Genomic DNA, 20176 nt, shown 5'->3' with positions numbered 1-20176 from the left:
ACTTATACTTATGTGTGCAGCAAGCTCCTCAAGATGTTCTACCAGTCTGTTGTTGCCAGCGTCCTCTTCTATGCAGTGGTATGCTGAGGAGGAAGCACAAAGAAGAAGGATGCTGGGCGACTTGACAGGCTGGTAAGGAAAGCTGGCTCTGTAGTGGGAGCTGAACTGGAGTGCATCACTTCAATATTTGATGAAAGGACCCGGAACAAACTAATCAACATTTTGGACAATGAGTGTTATCCACTCCACAGCACTATTACAAAGCAGAAGAGCTTGATCAGCTGGAGACTTCGCTCACTGCCTTTCACAACAGACAGACTGAGGAAGTCATTTGTCCGCAGGGCCATTGAACTGTTCGATGCTTCACTTAAGGGAAGAGGAGAGACTTCTCTGCATAGTCTGTCTGCCTCTCCACCCTCTCCATGTTTGTGTACTGTGTCCACTAGTCACTTTTACCACTGTCTTACTGCTTCACTGTTTGCATGCTATATTAGCACATGTTATGCATAACCTCTCCCTCCATCCCACAGCTGGATTGTGGCCACACTTATACCTATACTTAATACTTAATGCTTTATAATCAATACTTGTATAATGGCTGTAACCCTATTACGTCAACCCATTCTTGCACTGATATAGTTTTTCTATAGTTTTTTTTAATATTACTTTGTCTACTCTCTTATTTATTTTATGCCGGTCTCTAGACTTTATTCTTTCACTGTTGCACTGTTGGACTTACTCATTTGCACCATCACCATGACACTCACTCTCACAGAGCACCTTACCTTACTATGCACAGAGAATCACAGGCTCAGTCCCTGCCTCAGTCATTGCAAGCGCCTCATGCTTAATCACCCCTAAGCACACTATGTGGATACTGTTTTAGACTTGATTTAGATTTAGTGTTATTTAGTATAATTTGTATTTTAGTATATTCTTTATCTTCTACTGTCCTTATTGCTTAGTTGTGTTTTTTATATTATATACTTTTATTACTTTTTCTGCTGTGATATCTGTATGTTACTGAGACCTTGAATTTCCCTTTGGGGATCAATAAAGTATCTATCTATCTATCTATCTATCTATCTAGATAGATAGGCCAAGCCTAGTTTTTGCGATTTCTTTTTCGCCCTGCAGCTCAGGCTGGAAACCTGGGACCAATCATAAGCTGGTTTATCCACCTATTGGCAGGTTTAAAACGATGACCATAGCGGGAGAGCCTGGAGTTTTCGTCTACATAGTCATTTTAACTACTGTATGCCCGTTGATCACGCCTCTTGTGGAGTAGAAAATACATAGCGGACTCCCCAGACCAATGTTCAATCTTATAAGATTGATTGAGCTTGGTCTGGTGAAAGCTGAGGACTCAGTAGTGTGCAGAGCAAAACATCTGGCATCTTGGTGAAATAAAGGTTCATGTAATAACCGATTTATTTATTCAGAATATAGTATTCACATGCAACAGGGGGGCAGCTGTGGCCTACTGGTTAGCGCTTCGGACTTGTAACCGGAGGGTTGCCGGTTCGAACCCCGACCAGTAGGAATGGCTGAAGGCACCTAACCCCTCCCCGAGCACCGCTGTAGCAGGCAGCTCTCTGCGTCGGGATTAGTGTGTGCTTCACCTCACTGTGTGTTCATTGTGTGCTTCACTAATTCACAGATTGGGATAAATGCAGAGACCAAAATTTCCCTCACGGGATCAAAAGTGTATATTATACTTATGCAGTGAAAAGTGTTCAAGGTAAAGAAGGAAACTGAATATTAAGCTTAACTGATGTGTTTCTTTTGAAGTGCTGGGTATTTATATATGAGCCCATCATGTTTAAATTATCATGTTGCATCCATGTTACTTTGCCTTTGCTAGATATTGGCTAAAATATGCTACATATAATGCTGGTGGTTTAGTTGGCCTTGGATAATTAGGGAGTTACAATATTTTCTTTGGTTTGTCACCAGGTGGCAGCACTGCTCTATAATATTCAGAGCCGTAGGCTATTAGCTCTAAATGGCTCTGATACTCTCCGTAATAGCATTGATTGATGCTATTGAGAACATTTTGTCTGACCTAGATTGATTAGAAAAGGCAGGGTAACTTTACACCTGCATTCATTTTGTTCTAAATCTAATGTCTCTCTATTTTGTCCCTTGATTTAGGTATATCTCCCCACCAGTTGTTTCTTCAGTTTTAATTGAATATTTGTATAAGATAATGCAGGGATGTGATACAGGTGAATCAGTGTCATTGCATCCTGTCCATGATCCAAATTAGCCATACGTTTCTTTCTTACTTTTTGTCTCGCTTCATGGATATCACTAGATGATAACCCAAATTGAGTGATTCATGCAGTGTTGTTCTGTTGAGACAGTTGATTTTGCAATCAAAAGAAAAGTGAAGTGGTTGTTGATTTAGGATGCATCTGTTAAAGCATGTATTTTGCAATATGAGAATGTGAACTGAAAGTGTAGATTTAGCATTTTTCAACCAAATAATACAACTCCCTCCACATTAATTGGCACCATACTGAGTAAAAAGAGGTGATGCTTTTTGACATACTGTATATATTTGTATAATTTATCTTATTCGCACAATGAAAACAATAATGAAATATACAACCTTTAAGAGAAGCAAGTTTATGAGAATAAAGAAAACCTCATCAAGAAATAAATATTGACAATGACAACCTATACAGAAAGTGTCACAAACAAAATTCAACTGAAACTTTTATCCATTTTTTCATGAAAATGAATAAACTTTTTCCAACATCATCATGGCCATCATTGTGTAACAATTTCCAATGCTGTTTTCCCCTTTGTAATATGTATCACTGTTGTTCCTTGCTTGATGAAGTGCATAAAACTTAAGACATTGATTTTTAGGTTTGTTTGCAATGACTCCAGCTGATGGAGGTGATCAAGGAAGTAAGTTGCGGAGAAAAGTGTATTGCTTTTCCTTTAAGTTTTTTGGTAGGTTCGATTGGTTGCTGATGCTGAACGGTCTGTCATGCACACTGATATATTGTCGGCAGCTGAAAAGAAACACATTGCATCTTCATCACTCTGAAATAAAAGCTGATGATTTTATTGTTTAAATGCAATACATGATAAAAAAAAAAGGATGTCAGAATATATTCTGAGTAGGTACTCAATACAGTTTAAACATTACACACGGCTTTAGCTATGTAAATAAAGACAGGTACGGCACTCTACATTTAATGGCCCTAATAAAGTTGAGATCTGAGTCACACAATGAAAACAATGAGGAAAAACCCAATCTGGAAGTGAAACAGATTCTTGAAAAGAATACTTCATAATAAAATAAATATTTCTAACAAAAAACACATCTGCCATTGTAGTAATGACAGCCTATGAAGTTGGAGAATATGAAGCAAAGGATCTGAGACCATTCCTCCTCACAGAATCTCTCCAAATGATCCAGATTCCTGGGTCCTCTCTTGTGCATTCTCATCTTTCACCCACTGGTTTTCCATGTTTAGCCTGTTGAGGAGTGAATTCTTTAAGACAATGCCGTTCCCCAGAGAGTGAATTATTTTCCTGGCTCCTTCTAGAATTCTACGCGAGGGTAATGGTAAGGTAATGGTGAGGGTAATTATTGCGTCATGGTATAGAACGTTTTTCGAAAACGTTCTAATCACATTTGTGATCGTACTCCCAGGGGCCCAGCTGCGTCTGATTACATATTTGTGACCGTACTCCTCAACAGGTTAGATCAGGGGACTGAAATGGTAATGCAGGAGCTTGATTTTGTGTTCAGTAAACCATTTTTGTGTTGATCTTGAAACATGTTTTGGTCAATTAACCTGCTAGATGGCCTACTTTTATTCTTTTTGCAGGGACAGACTCTTTTATTTATGCATTTCCAGGCAGCAGACAGTAATTGTTACTCATGTGAATATCTTCTGTCTGCAAACTGAACTGTAGCATATATTAACCCTTAAAGGTGTGGGTTTTTGAACATTCGAACATAAGATTCCGTTCTGCAACAATTCAAGGTTCTAAAATTCAATGTTGAATTCAATGAACCCAGATATTCTTTAGAACGTTCATTTTCCAATATCCCCATCACACCAGATTGATGGTACACCTTTAAGGGCTAAACATACATTAGGCAATTAGGAAGATAGAATGGAAATTCAACCAGGGGCGTCACTGGACCCATTTTATTGGGGCATGTATCCCATTGAACTGCTGTGCCCCAGTAAATAAGTTTCTTGTTAATAAAAATAAGTTAAGTATTTTTAGCTCCTGTTGCCTTGTTGGCAGCAAATTATTATTATTAGCATTAGATTGGACTGTGCCCCAGAGGTTTGTGTGACATCCCTAAATTGAACTTAATGCTTAATTTAGCTGACTGTTGAAACATTTCATTTTGAAATCAAAGAAAAAGTGAAGTTATTGTTGATTTAGGATGCATCTGTTGAAGCATGTATTTTGCAATTGGAAATTGTGAACTGAAAGTGTAGATTTAGCATTTTTCAACCAAATAATACAGCTCCCTCCACATTTATTGGCACCCATTCAAATGACTATTAAAAGGAGGTATACAAATTATATGTTTCACAATTTATCTTATTCTCACAATGAAAACAACAATGAAATGTTTATAGACAAAGACAACAAAATGCAGTTTGCGTCTAACCAGAAGTGCAAAAAAGTGCAATGTGATATAAAAAGCATAGACAGGTGGTGCATAGACAGGACAAGATATAGTGCAGTGTAGACAGTAGTACAGTTGGATTACAGAGGGTGGTTTAATATAAATTACTGGCTTAGTTGGTTGGTTGTCACTAGGATTCAGAGCTAGTTCTATCCAACCTTGTAGAGTAGCAAGTTTACTCTGAGTAAAAAAAAACTAATTAAGAATTAAACATGGACACCTAATGACAACCAACAGAAAGTCTCACAAAAAAAATGTAACTGAAGCTTTTCCCATTTTATTCAACTTCTTTAAATTAATCTGTGTGTCTCTGAACTTTCAAGTGGCAATCCATGACTTCCTGTTTCACTAAGGTATAAAAAATAAAGTGCTACAGAGGTCAAAGTCATTCATCAACATGGTACAAATAAGAGAATATGATTCAAATAAAGGGAAAGTGTGCTGCCCTTTGTAACTAGGGATTGCTTTGCGAAAATGTATATTTGCCTAACTTAGCTCCATACCTGGACATTTTAAATAAAAGAAAGTCTATCTCTGCCAAAACAATAAAAGTGGGCCATAAATGGGTCATCTAGCAGGTTAATTGACCAAAACATGTTTCAAGATCAACACAAAAATAGTTTACGGAACACAAAATCAAGCACCTGCATCACCATCTCAGTCCCCTGATCTGAGCATGGAAAACCAGTTGATGAGCTGAAGATGCACAAGAGAGGACCCAGGAATCTGGACCATTTGGAGAGATTCTGTGAGGGGGAATGGTCTCAGATCCTTCGCTTCATATTTTTCAATAATGGCATGAGAATAAGATAAATTGTGAAAAATATCATTTTTATACTTCCTTTTACTTCTAATTTTAATGGACGGCAATAATGTGGAGGGAGCTGTAGGCCATTATTTGATTGAAATATGCTAAATCCACACTCTCCTAGTTCAAAATACATGATTCAATGCACTTTTCTCTGCAACTTACTCCCTAAACAACTCCATCAGCTGGAGTTATTGCAAATAAACCTTAAAATCAATATCTTGACTTTTATATGCATTTCATCAAGCAAAGAACAACAGTGATAGTACACAGGGGGAAACATCTTTGTTACACAACGATGGCCATGATGATGATAGAAAAACTTTATTCATGAAAATACGATCTACAGAAGATTTTCATAGTAATTGTAAAAAATATGTGAATATCTTCTGTATGCAAACTGAGCAGTACTAAACATTGCCAATTAGGATGATCGGATGACAATTCAACCGAATCTGATTGATTTTTATAGTGCACTTAATAGCAGACAGTCGCAAAACACTTAGAGCCCATGGACCCTGCGGAGTATAGTAAGCGATGGTGACAAAGATTGGAAATACGGTTTGTAAATGTCAATTTGTTTTTTGCCCTGCATGATGCTGTTCCTTTGCGGAACAGGTACAGGGGAACTTAAAAGCAGGACCTTTGGGCAGGACGTCAGGCCCAGAGTATGGGGTGGTGGTTTGGTAAGAGGGGTTGGGCGCCATGCTGTCGAAGCATCTCCACCTGGCCGCTCCCTCTATCTGACAACACTGGCGCTGCCTGGTCTTGATCATTGCTTCCTCCTCACACAGCAGAGCCAGCGCCTTCTTCCACTGCAAGGGGAAATAAAACACATTAGTGTGTGTGTGTGAGGGAGAGAGAGAGAGAGAGAGAGAGAGAAAGAGAGAGAGAGAGAGAGAGAGAGCGAGAGAGAGAGAGAGCGAGGGAGGGGTGAGCTGGTGAAACTCGGAGAAAGAAAAAAAGAATAAAAACAGAGTGTCAGAAATAGAAGAGGAAGAAATGGATTGGAATGTCACTGATGCAACAACCTTCCTTTTGGCCATACTTGACAATACCTTCACCTTGCTAGAAGCAACTGTTTGTCAATGCTGGACACATTTTGTAGTAAGAAAGTTAGAACACCCACAGCTATGCAATAAATGTAGAATGCAGTGGTCAAATTGCACATAACTAAAATCTTAATTAAATTAAAATGAATTCAAATCATAATCATATATCTGTGTGTGTATGTCTGAGTGTGTGTGAGAGAGAGAGAGAGAGAGAGAGAGTGAGTGTGTGTGTGTATTATATTGTGGCATCTACATACTGCATTTTGAGCGCAGCACACTGTCTTTTTCGTGTTCTGTTCCCAGTTTCCCTGGCAACACTGCTGGCTGTACCAGGCCTCAGTGCGGTGAATGACGTCTGCTTCACGTAGAAGGTAGCCATGGTTAGGGAGGTTGGGGTACCGAGGCCTTGTTTTACTGTGGCCACAAATCTCTTGGATATTCTCAGCTGTGGGGCAGCCGGGGGGGAAGTCAACAGAGTCTGCCAGAAACAGACAAATAATCAAATAAACACACATATAAAATGTTTGCAGTTCACAAACATGCCCGTATAAGTTCAAAACATAAGGACTCAATAGATCTGAATTAAAGTGGAGCTCTTCCTCCCTACAAAAAACTGAATATGACCTACCTTCCGCTGCACTTGCTAAACACTCAAACAATGCCAGCACCAACAGCAGTCCCAGAATCCTTGTCAACGCCATGGCCGGTTTTACTGTGTTGTGTAGACTACAACAGCTTCTGCTCTTAATGCTGTTCAAGAAAATCACAACTCCAAGAAAATAACTGTTGTAGTCACAAGTAGGCTATGCAGTGCAGAGTCTGATTAAACAGTATCTCGAATGTTCTTTGAGAGTGAGTCTTTGTGTTTATAAAGAGGTAATTTGGCTGGGGGTGTTGCAATAGTAGTTTCATTTCACTTTTCTGTAATTTGAGATACTTCCCTTACTGGACAAGAGCATGAGGAGGAGGATGATGATGGGGAGGTGGCTGGAGAGCACAGAAGATGAACTACCAAATGAGCACAATAGTTTTCAATTCAAGCTATACAGTCCCTGATACCTGCAAAAAAGTTCAATAGCCAATCAATTCATCAGCTTTTATCGCTTTGTCAAGGTTTCATGTCAAAATATGGTTTAGAAAAACTCATTCATGCTTTTATCTCCAGCTAGGTTGATCACAGGACCTCCTAAAAAGATCAACAAACAGCTTCAGATTATACAAAATGCAGCAGCTAAAAGAACTAACCATATTACTCCGATACTTAGCTCTGTGCTGGCTTCCAGTAACTCACAGAATTGCCTTTAAAGCACTACTGCTTGTTTATAAATCACTAAATTGTGCAGGTCCAAATTATGTGATCAGACATGCTTTAGTACTTACCTTCCAGACCTCTCAGGTTAAACCTCCTGCAGCTGTGGCCTACTGGTTAGGGCTTTGGACTGGTAACCGGAGGGTTGCCGGTTTGAACCCCGACCAGTAGGAACGGCTGAAGTGCCCTTGAGCAAGGCACCTAACCCCTCACTGCTCCCCGAGCGCCGCTGTAGCAGGCAGCTCACTGTGTTGGGATTAGTGTGTGCTTTACCTCACTGTGTGTTCACTGTGTGCTGAGTGTGTTTCACTAATTCACGGATTGGGATAAATGCAGAGACCAAATTTCCCTCACGGGATCAAAAGAGTATATATACTTATACATGGTGAAGCAGCTTTGTGCTGCATGCGGCCCAGGTTTTTTGACGAATGACATAAAACATGTAAAACTAGATTTAAGACCAAACTGTTTTCAGAAGCTTTCTGTTAACTGATCAAATGCATTTTGTTATTATGTGTTTTAATTATTTTATCAATGTACTTTATTTTCTAAACTATATTGTATTCTGCTTTTATTTACTATTCTTTGCTTTGGTTTATGTAAAGCACATTGAATTTTCCCTGTGTATGAAATGTGCTATAGAAATTCTTAATTTTTAATGATGTTTTTAACATGTGTAATAAAATTGGTACAGTAAGTAAGGCTGATTCAAATACACAGCTCCTCTCAGGATGTGAATCTCCCTGCAGACATTAAGAACCTATACTGCCAAGTGGTGCTGGACCAGAGAACTGCCTGTTAGCAGGAGGAAGTGAAGGCCTGGCCAAGCAGAGTTTTTGCTGTGGATGCTAATTCACATATCACACATTATGAGGTTTTAATGAATACAATTCACACATTATGCACTTATGATGAAACCACATCGATCCATAATCTGTGGGTTTTGGCCAAATTGTAAGCAACAGAGCACAGCAAAAACTTATATTTCAGTTGTTAACAAGTTTAATGTTTTGGAATATCTTCACAAGAATAGCTCTCACATATTTTTTTTTATAACATAACATTTCCTCTTCTTTTTACAACAAATTATTAGCAATCTTTTTGTACATTTGAACAGAACATTCCCTCTCAACTAAAGTAGAGAAGCAAGACGAATTTAACACATCTTAATATACCACCTTTTTATGACGGTTTTTGAACTGTAACCTGTTCACTCCTCTGTCCTCAATGTGTTCCCCCTTGTTAAGAGAGGTGGATGAGTAGGTCTGGCATATAGATGACACAAAAAGCTTGATAAACTGCCAACAAAGAACTGAAACATACATTCTGCGCTGTTTGAAGAAAAACAAAAAGATGAACAAAAAAGAAAGTCCCTCTACAATAAGAGTTCAGCAAGTTGGGGTAGTTTGTGTGTTGTCATAAGTACTTCCAGTTAGGCTGAGTTTGGGGCAGATTTACAGGGCCGAAACATCACAAATGATCTGCAGGGGATTCTCTGTCTTCCACTACGTGCTGCTCTTGACAGCGAGAACTGTTTTCCATTCCCCAGAACCTGGAAAACCTGCGCCTTTCCCTCCAAATGTTCACTGCTGGTCATACATTTCTTACTGCCTCCCCCCACACAAACTCCCAGCCCTTCTACATTCACTAAGTCCATTACAGGCTTTCCCTCTATACGTGGGGGGAAGCTAGCACTCTGGTTCTCGTCTGATTGGGTCAGGGTGCTCTGGAGAAAGGCTCACTTCCGGCACATTCTATGGGGCGTTTTTTTCTTCTTCTTGACGGATACCTCCGGCCGACATCGGACACGTTCACGTTCATCCAGCCACGGGAGTTCAAAGTTCCTGTGGAGACAGGAAGACACCATGCTGAACATACCTGGAGATATACTAGGACAATGATGTAATTATGAAATTAAATCAGCCTGTTGCAACTGCTTCAAATGTATACGTTTCGGGGCTAAAAAAAACTGTACAGAAATGAATTGTTTCCCATTATTTCACTTACTGTGGTTTTATGTTTGGCAGAGGTCTACCAAATGCCACCACTGGCAGGAAAGGTGTGATCATGATGGATTCAACTGAAATGCAAGAAAAACTAAATCAGAAGAAAGAAGAGAAACTACAACCCGCCCCCCCCCCCCCCCCCCCAAACGAAGGCCTCTGCTAACTACAATCATCTGACTTTTGTTGAAAGAATGTCTCTGCTAACAACGATTGTCTGACTTTTGACATTTTGCTGTGGAAATCAGCACAGGTCCGAGAAGCCTGAGCCTCGCCTGCGGGTCCGTACCGTCCTCGGCTTCGGGGTAGAAGGACAGCAAGTGGGACTCGGGCTCAGGGATGGCCTTCTTCTTGTTCATGCGCTGCTGCAGCCGCTGGAAGATGCGCTGCTCACGGATGCGCTGGATGTCCCATCTATCAGAGGAGGGCAGGGGGTAGATACATGGGGCAGGAGTAAGGATTTTAAAAGCTGAAAGTAGACACTGAAGTGACTTCAAAAACAAGAAAATCAAAAATGTCCATATCAGATTATTTCCTTATTGTTAAATCTGACGAGTAATTGGTGCAGAAGCATTTTTCTGCACCTTATCCCCTTGAGCTGATGGAGCTAAAGAAAGTCATCACTGTCCTGGCTGTCAAGCTGTTTGGGGCAGCCGTGGCCTACTGGTTAGGGCTTCGGACTTGTAACCGGAGGCTTGCTGATTCGAACCCTGACCAGTAGGAAGCTGAAGTGCCCTTTAGCAAGGCACCTAACCCCTCACTGCTCCCCGAGCGCCGCTGTTGCAGGCAGCTCACTGCGTCGGGATTAGTGTATGCTTCACCTGTGTGTTCACTGTGTGCTGAGGGTGTTTTACTAATTCAGTGTTTTACCAAATTTCCCTCACGGGATCAAAAGAGTATATATACATTAGGGCTGTCTAAATAAATGATTAATTTAGATTAATTAATTTGAGAAAAAATAACCGATTAAAAAAAATAAATAGTGCAGATTAACCGATTCCGTATGACCTCTGACCCCAAGCCGTTCTAGTCAGTAACCATTAGACTATAAAATGAAGGAGAAAGAAGAAAATGTGCTGCCTAGATCATTGATTGGAACATTTACTTTCAAAAAACAGCCTGATGGTGTTGATAAATATAAAGTATTGTTTAAAATAAAGTCCTCTGCAATGTCTGCAGCAATGAATTTGCATATCACCGGAGTTTGTCAACTCTAAAGTCGCACATTAATGCAAAGAAATAGTGTTGACATTGAGGGGAGTGTTAATTTATTTTCATTGTGTCCCCTAGGTTATATCTGTGGCCTGAAATGCCTTGTATGTGAAAAAAAACTTCTTCCTGAAGCACTTTTGAATTTATTTCCTCAGCATATTAGGTCATATCATAGATTATTATGGCCATTATTTGAACAGTGACAATAATAATAAAAGAGTTTTTCAACTTTAATGTCACTAATGCTGATTATTCAATGATTCATTTGAATTTAAATATTTAAAATACTTTCACAGCAAAAATGATATTTTAATCGATTCACAGCCCTAATATACATACACACACATATATATATATACATATATATATATATATATATATATATATATATATATATATATATATATATATATATATACACATACATACACACACACACACACACATATTTACACACACACTACTTCTGAAAGTCCACAGACACTCTGATTAACTTAAATAAATTTAAATTAGATAGGAAAATGCTTCTGTTAGGTTTTGTTTATAAGATTTTTCAGGGGTGCCAATAATTGTGAGCGAAGTGTTTTGGTTAAAAATATTTATTTCTTTATGAGATTTTCCTTTTTCTCAAAATAAATTTGCTTCCCTTCAAGGTTGTATTTTTCCTAATTTTTTTCATTGTGAGATTACAATAAATTACCAACAGATTATGTTTTGTACAGGTTTTTAGTCAACTTTAGCAGAGGTGCCAATAATTCTGGAGGGTACTGTATATAAACTGTCTGCCACACCCTGTGAGGGCTCTGCCCCTGAGCCCAGGCACTCACCTCTTCCTCCTCTTCTCGTCCAGCTCCAGCTTAATGTGTCGCTTCCGGAACACCGTATCCTCCAGGCTCTGGGGGAGACACAGGATGGGAATGGAAAACAGTGAGTCTTTAGTGGTGAATTTAGATCAATTGGGTGAGAGGATGTGAAATGTCATCTACAATAAATAAATCTACAATATATCTGCTACAATTGTCAATGTGTGGTACACTACTAGTGCGCGTCAGAGCTATGTAAAAACACAGCAACACTACTATTAGAACAGATTGAGTTTAATAATATTTGATCAAATCCCTTAATGGATTTATCGAACCTCATAAAATCCTGGATTGCTCTAAAAGTGAACTGCAGTGTTTATATTTTATTTATCACTTTGCATTAAATCACGTGTTTGACACCAATTGAAAAGGTTTGTTTAAATGTTTTTATTCTGCAGTCCATGAACCCCATGACCGTTAGCAAATATGACTTCCATTGGGGCGGTGGTAGCACAGTGGCTAAGGAGCTGTGCTAGAATGCAGTAGCCTGAAAATTGTGGGTTCATTTCCTGGCTTCCACCTTTGTGCCCTTGAGCAAGGCACTTAACCCCCGAGTTGCTCTGGGGAGAACAGCCCTTGTAACATAATTAACATAATAAGTCACTTTGGATAAACGTGTTTGCTAAATGAATTAAGCTAAATAAATGTAAATGTGACTCTCTTATTATATGGTTCTAGCGCACATCCCAGCTTCATCTCTGGCTCCTCAGCTTACCTCTGGGATGTTAGCCGCTTCCTTCTCTCCCAGCGGAGCCACCGTGTTCTCTCTCCAGGAGGGCACTGCACACACAGAGCAGGTAGCAGGACAGGTCAGTCACAGAGCAGCAGGACAGGTCAGTCACAGAGCAGCAGGACAGGTCAGTCACAGAGCAGGTAGCAGGACAGGTCAGTCACAGAGCAGGTAGCAGGACAGGTCAGTCACAGAGCAGCAGGACAGGTCAGTCACAGAGCAGGTAGCAGGACAGGTCAGTCACAGAGCAGCAGGACAGGTCAGTTATGGCCTATGCAGATTACACAATTTTTTTTGTCTTCCACGATGGTCTTTTACGATTGACCATGTCAGACTAGACGATCATAGAAACATACATTCTTGCCACATCTTGGTCGGGAGATTAGCCTCATTACAAGATCATCTAGCCCATCGTAGCCTACTCGTGGCATGTCGTCATACTGTCAGTGTCAATACGGGAGTCGTAGGAGATTCCCCAAAAATTCTAACATGCCAGACTTTTGGTCGTGGGGTCGTGGAAGACGCGTTACTCCTTCTGCGTCGTTCCTGACTTTTCATATTCAGGCATGAAACTGGAAAGTTGTCGGCTATGACAAAATCGTGGCAAAATCGTGTAGTCTGCATAGGCCATAAGAGAGCAGCAGGACAGGTCAGTCAGAGAGCAGGAGGACAAGTCCGTTAGAGAGCAGCAGGACAGGTTAGTCAGAGATCAGCAGGACAGGTCAGTTAAACAACAGACAGGACATTTAGGTACCTGATGCAGTGCACAAAGATTTGGAAATGTTCAGAGGAAATACTGTACTTCCTCTCAACTGCTGAAATCAACAAGCAACAGCTGTTGGCTTGTTTACCCAGTTGGGCATGATAACAAAATGAATACTGGATAGGTTACAGATTGATCAATGTCCACTCCGGTATTACATAATGATGAGGGTTTGGAGCCATGCCTGGACAAATTAGATTTTATAGAACTGTTTCTGTGTGTTTTTGTGAAACTGAATGTTTGCATAGTCTTAATACATACATACACACACACACACACAGCAAGACTCCAAATAGAGCAGTTAACTATCATAACCTTTAATGATAATTAATTGATTATTATTGAGGCAATATATTATGTTTCCAACTTCACGAGTTTGAGTGAGTTTGAAGTATGGACCAGATTATAGCTATGCTAAGATTTCACTAGGATATGGTCTAGAAACCCCAGCGTGTGTAGGGGACATGTGTCTTTTGATCAAAATGAGCCATGGTAGAACAGTGTAAGGTTAACGTTTAACCTAAATTATAGGCTGAAGATTAGATAAGGTTAATTTGTGTTCTGAACTACGCTCATTTCCGGCAGACTCCACCCTATTAATCCATAAAAAACAATTGTCCTGTGGTGACCTTGCAGACCAAAACAAGTACAGTGATTATCAGGGAAAAGTATTGGCAGGCTGATAAGTTAAAGCAGACCTTCTGTAAGGTGAAGGTTGTTAAAGGAGAATTCCGGCGATTTTTCACATAGATCTCTATTTCTCGAGGTGATTTCTCATGAACATGCCCCCAGAGTGTAGCTGCAGCAACTCGAGCTAGGTGGAACCAATTGTTTTATTTATTTTTTTTCGTGCCAACAGTACTCGGTGATCTCGAGAAACAAAGATCTATGTGGAAAATCACCGGAATTCTCCTTTAAAGCTTGCCTTCTGTAAGGTGGGGATTGTTAACATGTAGGTGAGGTAGGTCAGATCATTGTCATGGACACCCACCGTCCACCATGTCATCTTGGGTGGGAGAGGGGTCACGCCAGGGTGAGTTGGAGGTGGGTGGCGGCTGCCAGCAGCACAGGTACATGTCGGTGGTGGCCAGGTAGGGGAGCTCTTGCATCAGCTTCGCTGACGCCACGTCCTCCCCTGTGCTGGGTGAGCTCTGGAGGCTGAAGTCTTCCCGCACCGTATCCTCTTCCTCTTCGTCGTAATCCCCCTCATCCTCCTTCTCTTTGAAGACAACGACTCTCTGGGGAGGGGAGCGGGGGCCTCCGCCGCGGCGAGACCGGCCAACTCGGGGCTCTTGACATAGGAAGCGTCTACAGGAAGTAGAGGGTGGGGGTTAGACAACAGGCGATAACCTAATTAGTAGGGCGTCACAATTCTCCAAATCCTCGATTCGATTTAACTTTCGAAAGTCATGATTCGATTAGATTTTCTTTCTCCATCTTTTTTTAACATTATATTACTATTAATGCATTTCTTATGTTGTTTACTTTTTAGCCTTATTTCCAGTTATGTTTTGGGGGGGATTTCATTTTGAATGGAACCATTCCTACTGCGAGCTACTGACACAAACATAGACATGAACATAACACTGAATGATAATTTGATTTTCATAGCACACTCTGAAGAGGCACAATGTTGGCATACAGAATATTACACTGTTAATGTGCGTTTTATGCCTAATAATAATGCCTAAGTAATTTTGTACTCCATCTATAATTTTAATTGCAAAGTTGAATAGCCTAAGTTAGTGTTAACTGACATGAATGAACCTCAAAATATTTCCACACCCGTGATTTCAGAGAAGCAGGAGGGGTTCCTGTTCAGTTGATGTGTATTTTAGTTTGAGGAGATAATGTTGATGCGCCGCACTTCAAGACGTGTGTTTTTTCCCCCTCTTGGCATGCCTGCTGGATGTGACATTGGGGGTGTGGCTGCATCATCAATTCTACCTTTGATTTTGAAGTTTGAGATTGTGATGTCATTTCGATAAATTTTCGACATAAAATTGAGGTTGTTGTGACCTACTAATTAGTTTATTTTATATGTTTAAATTCAAACTATACAGTCTTATGTAATGTTCTCTTAACTCTTGGCTTGGGAGTGTTTTAAACTGGTACAATTCAAATAAATAAAAAAGGACTTAAAGGACATAATTAGAGTTTTGTTTTATTGTGCATATGTTGTGTAGGGCAGAACCACAGATTGGAGTCTATAGGTAGACAAATCCAGGCTGCAGTATTAACAGATTTAACACCAATATCTTAACCCTAATTCTATGGTCATGTTATATGGCAGTGAACAAAATACCATTTGTACAATAACCCTAAATTGAAATTGGCTTTCTTCACCTTTTATGGCCCTTGCCGCCCCGGCCAAAATATGGCTGTTTGGGGGTGTGCAGCCCTCTCTGGGACAGCCCTGGGCCTTGCGCTGTCTCAGACAGGGGTTCCGGCTCTTTCCGCCTCGTGGCTGTAGACGACGTCTGGGGGGTGCGTGGCGCGGCCTTCTTCACAGTCTGCTGCAACCTCCGCTCCATGCGGTCGATACGTGCGATCAACTGCAGCAGAGTAGAGCAGAGGTGATGCATATGGCAAGGACTGACACATTTGACTATTAGTCATGACAAATAATATTATTAAGAACTATGCAAGTAGATATTCTAACGCATGTAATATTATTGCAGAATATGCAAGTGTGTGTGTGTTTAGGGGGTTCTACTCATAGAGCAATAAATAGTGAAAACATAAATTCACTCCTCAGACCCTGTACAAATTTGGGTTTGTGAATGTACAGATCAACAATTTGCATGCTGCTTATAGTAGTTTTATCATCAAAACTGTTTCAAAATATTGCAGAATGTCATGGTATAGTAATGTTTATGTACTGTTTATATTAATCTTGAAAGGCTGTAAATATTTAAATCTGTACTGCACAACATGGTTCACAGGAACCTTGTTAGCAAACGCACCATCTCCTTTTCCGCCTTGAGGTCGTCGATCTCGTGGTTCTTGGACTGCAGCTGCTGTTGCTGCTGTTCGATGAGCTCCAGTTGCAGTAGCAGGATCTGCCGGATGCAGTTGGTCTGCGCTGCGCCATGGTTTGGCCCCTTGCGGACGTTCCTCCTCTTACCCTCGGGGCACGGCTCAGGTGAGGGCATCGGTAGCCCCCCCAGAAGCTCCCCCAAACCCACGGCGCCCTGAACATCGTCCGCCTCCCGTGGCTGCTTGCTACCGTTCGACACCACAGGGTCCATCTTACCCATACTCTTGTTGGCGTGTCCGAATAGTGATTTGCTTTTCACTAGGATTCCCTCGCCCCCCATCTGCTTGCAGGTGGGAGTCAGGGCCCCGACACTTCCCACAAGTCCAACGTGCCCTTCCCCAAAAGCAGGGGACTGCCCTGGCCTGCACGCAAACGTTCGGGCGGGGCCCCTGTTCTTGTTACGGAGGACCGGCCCACTAGTGTGCTGAAAGGTGCCAATCAGATTGGGGAGAGTGTGGATGAAGTGGCGAGTGTCTTCTTCCTGGCCTGCAAGGAAATCTTGGACTACTGCTTTGGTAAGGCCAAGGTCAAGTGCTCCTGTGTCCAGATGAAGCCCTCCACTTGTTAACAGAGTGGATCTCATAGTCAACACAACACACCTGCTCACCACCCTGAGCACCCTGGTTGGACTTGAGAGGGAGGCAGAAAATCACTGGATGCAAGTACACCCCCTCCGGGGTCCATTTCCATACCTGTAGAGATTTTTTTTTAAAAGGCAACATTTTATTATCAGTAGTCAGAGGAGACAAAACATGCTCCAACAGTGTTTCAGTCCAATGACATATAAGAATGCTCTCCTGTCTATGGTCGAAACGCGTCGCTTCTGATGTCACCTCGGATTTCGGAGGAGACGTGATGACGCAATGGATAGGGGCGGGTTGGCCGAAATCAAAACAATCGTACTTGACGTTGAAGTGATCTCTATAAACACTGTTGTTCTCAATAACACCACAATGTTGCACCGGCCTGAAATATATGTGTTTTCAGTACACCATAAGCCCCTTAAATACCTATGTGTCAAGTTTACTACATCACGTTTGGTTGGACTGCTTCCACGGCTAACAACGTCAACGTTTAACTCCCACCAGGAAGTCGGACTTCAAAGCATCCTAACAAAGTCTAGGCAATGCATGATAAGTCATTCAGTGCTAACCTTATGAGACAAAGCTTGACTTAGTCAATTATGATAGCTAACATAATCTGACTTGAAGACGCTTTTAAGTTAATTTAACCCACTGCAGCGTGAGCATTAACTCGCAGCTGACGTTTTCTGGTCGGCTACTGCAACAAAGTGGCTAACGATAATTAGAAAGTAAAAGGGTGCAGTTAAACAGCATAGCCTGCATATTACATGACGACTATTTGCTGGTTCTATCTGGCACATAAAACATCTCCTGCTGCAACCTGCTTGCTAGTCCTGCGTCCTCCATTTTAGATCTACAGCAAAACAATGACAGTCTTAGCAGTGCTTCTTTTGCAGTAAAGGGCTCATAGTGGCGCCATTTTAGAATTTGCAATATTTTGACAAGGCAATTACGAGTAAAGACAATTATTTGGTTGTTTAAAGCATCATAGTATTTTGTTTGAAGCCCTATTTAAATTTACCCCGTCCCCGCCCGAACTCACCTATCTCCGTCATGCCCTAGTTTCGGATTTTCTTTAAAACACAATGTACTGCGCATGCGTCAAACCCTCCCATTTGAAGGGGATCTGATCTTCAGTCCCAACCACTGTCTATGGTCCCAACAGATTCAAAGGTAGTTTCTGCTCAATCATAGATTTGAAGTGGTTTTAACTTTAATGTAGCCTAAGCTATGGCAGAAAATTGTTCTGCCACCATAAAAGTGAAATATATACAGTGAAAGAAACCAATGCTTAGTTTCAAACATTAAAAGAATGGCTTGGCCTGACGTGACCCGAAAGTCCACCGTCTGTTCCTGCTTTAAATATGAAGATAGGCTACCAAAGAGGAAAGAGACTTAAGTGGCAGGTTTGTTGCAATGAAGGATAGGCCTAACGCATGTCACAACCATGCAGCCAAATGCATATAGGCTGTTACAGACAGGAAATGTGTTATCCTATATGATGACATTTGTCAATTTGACTAGGCTCAATTGGTGCAACAGTGAGCTGCCTGCAACAACAGCCGTGCCTACTGGTCGGGGTTCGAACTGGCAACCCTCCGGTTACAATTCCGAAGTGTTAACCAGTAGGCCACGGCTGCCCCAATTAAATACATTTACCCCCTTCATAAACTTATTTTTATACTCAAAGATTCACAGTAGGACTTGCCTTGCAAAGCCTAGCAAGCCTTGCAAAGCCTTACAAAGACCACTTTCAAGCCTTTTGAATTTTTTATGTCAAAATCCAATGGTGTTGTTTTCTTAACCCTGGTGCCTAAAGTTTTCCATGCAGGTTTAAATAAGTTATGAGAAGAAAATATTTTTATTGGAGTGAAACACACACATACCTGTTTTTATGCTTTTTGTTTTTTAGAATTTGTATTAATATTTATTTTGTCATTATTTTATTTATAAGCTAAGGTTGTTAGCACAGGTGTCTAAAAAGAGACAAAAAGATTTGCACTTTCTCTTTGCAGTTTTGTGTAGTATTTGAATTTTTTTTTCCAGAATTTTCAGAAATAGCCGTTATTTTTTGTATTATTCTTCAACACTGACGTGGCCCTCCAGTCAGATGACGTTGGCCGAAGTGGCCCCCAGCTCATTTGAGTTTGAGACCCCTGGCCTATCGCATAGATCGGCACTAGAGGAGACAGTTGGTTTAAATCTCTCTCAATTTTGGGCACATTTCATGGATTCCCTTGAAAGCCCATTCTTGTTCCAAGTTTTCATTTCTGGCTTATACATATTGTTATTTTTTCTTAATGATGCCAGGCAGCAATGTTGCTAATATGAGTTAGACTAGTCAATAAAAGTCCTCATAATTGACCCAGAGCCAGTACTAATTAGCCTAACTCCAGAATTGATTAAACCATTTATTAAGCCCACTGTATGGCTGTGTATGAGTGAGTAGCCATATGCTACACTATTCCACCTATAAATGAACTAGCAGGCTGTGATGTAGCCTATTCATAATTAATTTGGGTTGGGATAAAACAAAACCACTAGCATAAGATTTCATGATGTTTGTAGTGATCAATTATGACACCCAAGGCTATTATCAATTACTACTGTTATTATTATTATTATTATTATTATTATTATCATAACTGTTTATCAGTAGTTGTAACATAGGCCTATCGTAGCCTAGTTGGCTGAGGTGTAGTAGAAGACCATGATTATCAACAACGACATTAGGATGACATTAATAGTCTATTAATGATAGCCTCATAAATAATAATAGGCCTATAATAATGATATTGAGTGGGCTTTTCGGAATAGGCATGTTAGTAGCTTGTATTAAGGCTACAATCAGGCCTATATTCTTGCATCAACATCCCTAAGTGTTTGTCAATTATTTTAGATCATCAGAAATGTTCCTGGTTACTCATTTTTGCCATGGCTGTTTACCATGTAGAAAACAACACCAAGGAGTACTGCACCGGACTCACATGTCACAGCCGCTCCTCGAGGTGTTTACACTGGTTAATGACCCACGTTGCCCGCTGACTTGCTTTTTTCCACGAAAATAGAGCGCGAGCTACACGCCCATTCGGCTGTTCTACATCTATAGTACTGCCGTCGTAAGAGCGCCCCCTCAC

At 40.8% G+C, this 20176-nt stretch overlaps 2 protein-coding genes across 2 annotated transcripts; both read right to left on the bottom strand.

Moving 5' to 3' along the window:
- Positions 1-5791: 5791 nt before the first annotated feature.
- On the bottom strand, positions 5792-7393 carry LOC121706102 (extracellular matrix protein 1-like). Its single transcript, XM_042087569.1, has 3 exons — positions 7164-7393; positions 6793-7013; positions 5792-6298 (listed from the first exon to the last, which is right to left on the bottom strand). Exons 1-3 carry the CDS (start codon positions 7234-7236, stop codon positions 6056-6058), a joined length of 537 nt encoding a protein of 178 aa, XP_041943503.1. The 5' UTR covers positions 7237-7393; the 3' UTR covers positions 5792-6055.
- Positions 7394-8828: 1435 nt separating this feature from the next.
- On the bottom strand, positions 8829-18112 carry msl1a (MSL complex subunit 1a). The gene is made up of 9 exons (XM_042085855.1): positions 18082-18112; positions 16382-17147; positions 15762-15970; positions 14407-14723; positions 12638-12702; positions 11887-11954; positions 10137-10261; positions 9852-9924; positions 8829-9688 (listed from the first exon to the last, which is right to left on the bottom strand). Exons 2-9 carry the CDS (start codon positions 17036-17038, stop codon positions 9583-9585), a joined length of 1620 nt encoding a protein of 539 aa, XP_041941789.1. The 5' UTR covers positions 17039-17147; positions 18082-18112; the 3' UTR covers positions 8829-9582.
- Between the last annotated feature and the right edge of the window lie 2064 nt (positions 18113-20176).

The sequence above is a fragment of the Alosa sapidissima genome, chromosome 3, assembly GCF_018492685.1.
Source record: "Alosa sapidissima isolate fAloSap1 chromosome 3, fAloSap1.pri, whole genome shotgun sequence".
NCBI lineage: Eukaryota > Metazoa > Chordata > Actinopteri > Clupeiformes > Clupeidae > Alosa > Alosa sapidissima.
The sequence above is the reverse complement of the archived record's forward strand: the minus strand, read 5'-3'. Positions and strand labels throughout refer to the sequence as shown.

What these genes read in the sequence shown, in the direction of transcription:
- LOC121706102 (XM_042087569.1), bottom strand. Translation starts at nt 7,236, where the DNA reads ATGGCGTTGACAAGGATTCTGGGACTGCTGTTGGTGCTGGCATTGTTT. An exon ending in TTTAGCAAGTGCAGCGGAAG is followed by an intron (nt 7,014 to 7,163) that starts GTAGGTCATATT and finishes TGTTTCTGGCAG; the next exon opens with ACTCTGTTGACTTCCCCCCC. An exon ending in TGTGCTGCGCTCAAAATGCA is followed by an intron (nt 6,299 to 6,792) that starts GTATGTAGATGC and finishes TTCCCCTTGCAG; the next exon opens with TGGAAGAAGGCGCTGGCTCT.
- msl1a (XM_042085855.1), bottom strand. Translation starts at nt 17,038, where the DNA reads ATGAGATCCACTCTGTTAACAAGTGGAGGGCTTCATCTGGACACAGGA. An exon ending in CCAAGATGACATGGTGGACG is followed by an intron (nt 12,703 to 14,406) that starts GTGGGTGTCCAT and finishes CTGTGTGTGCAG; the next exon opens with TGCCCTCCTGGAGAGAGAAC. An exon ending in AAGCGGCTAACATCCCAGAG is followed by an intron (nt 11,955 to 12,637) that starts GTAAGCTGAGGA and finishes TGTCTCCCCCAG; the next exon opens with AGCCTGGAGGATACGGTGTT.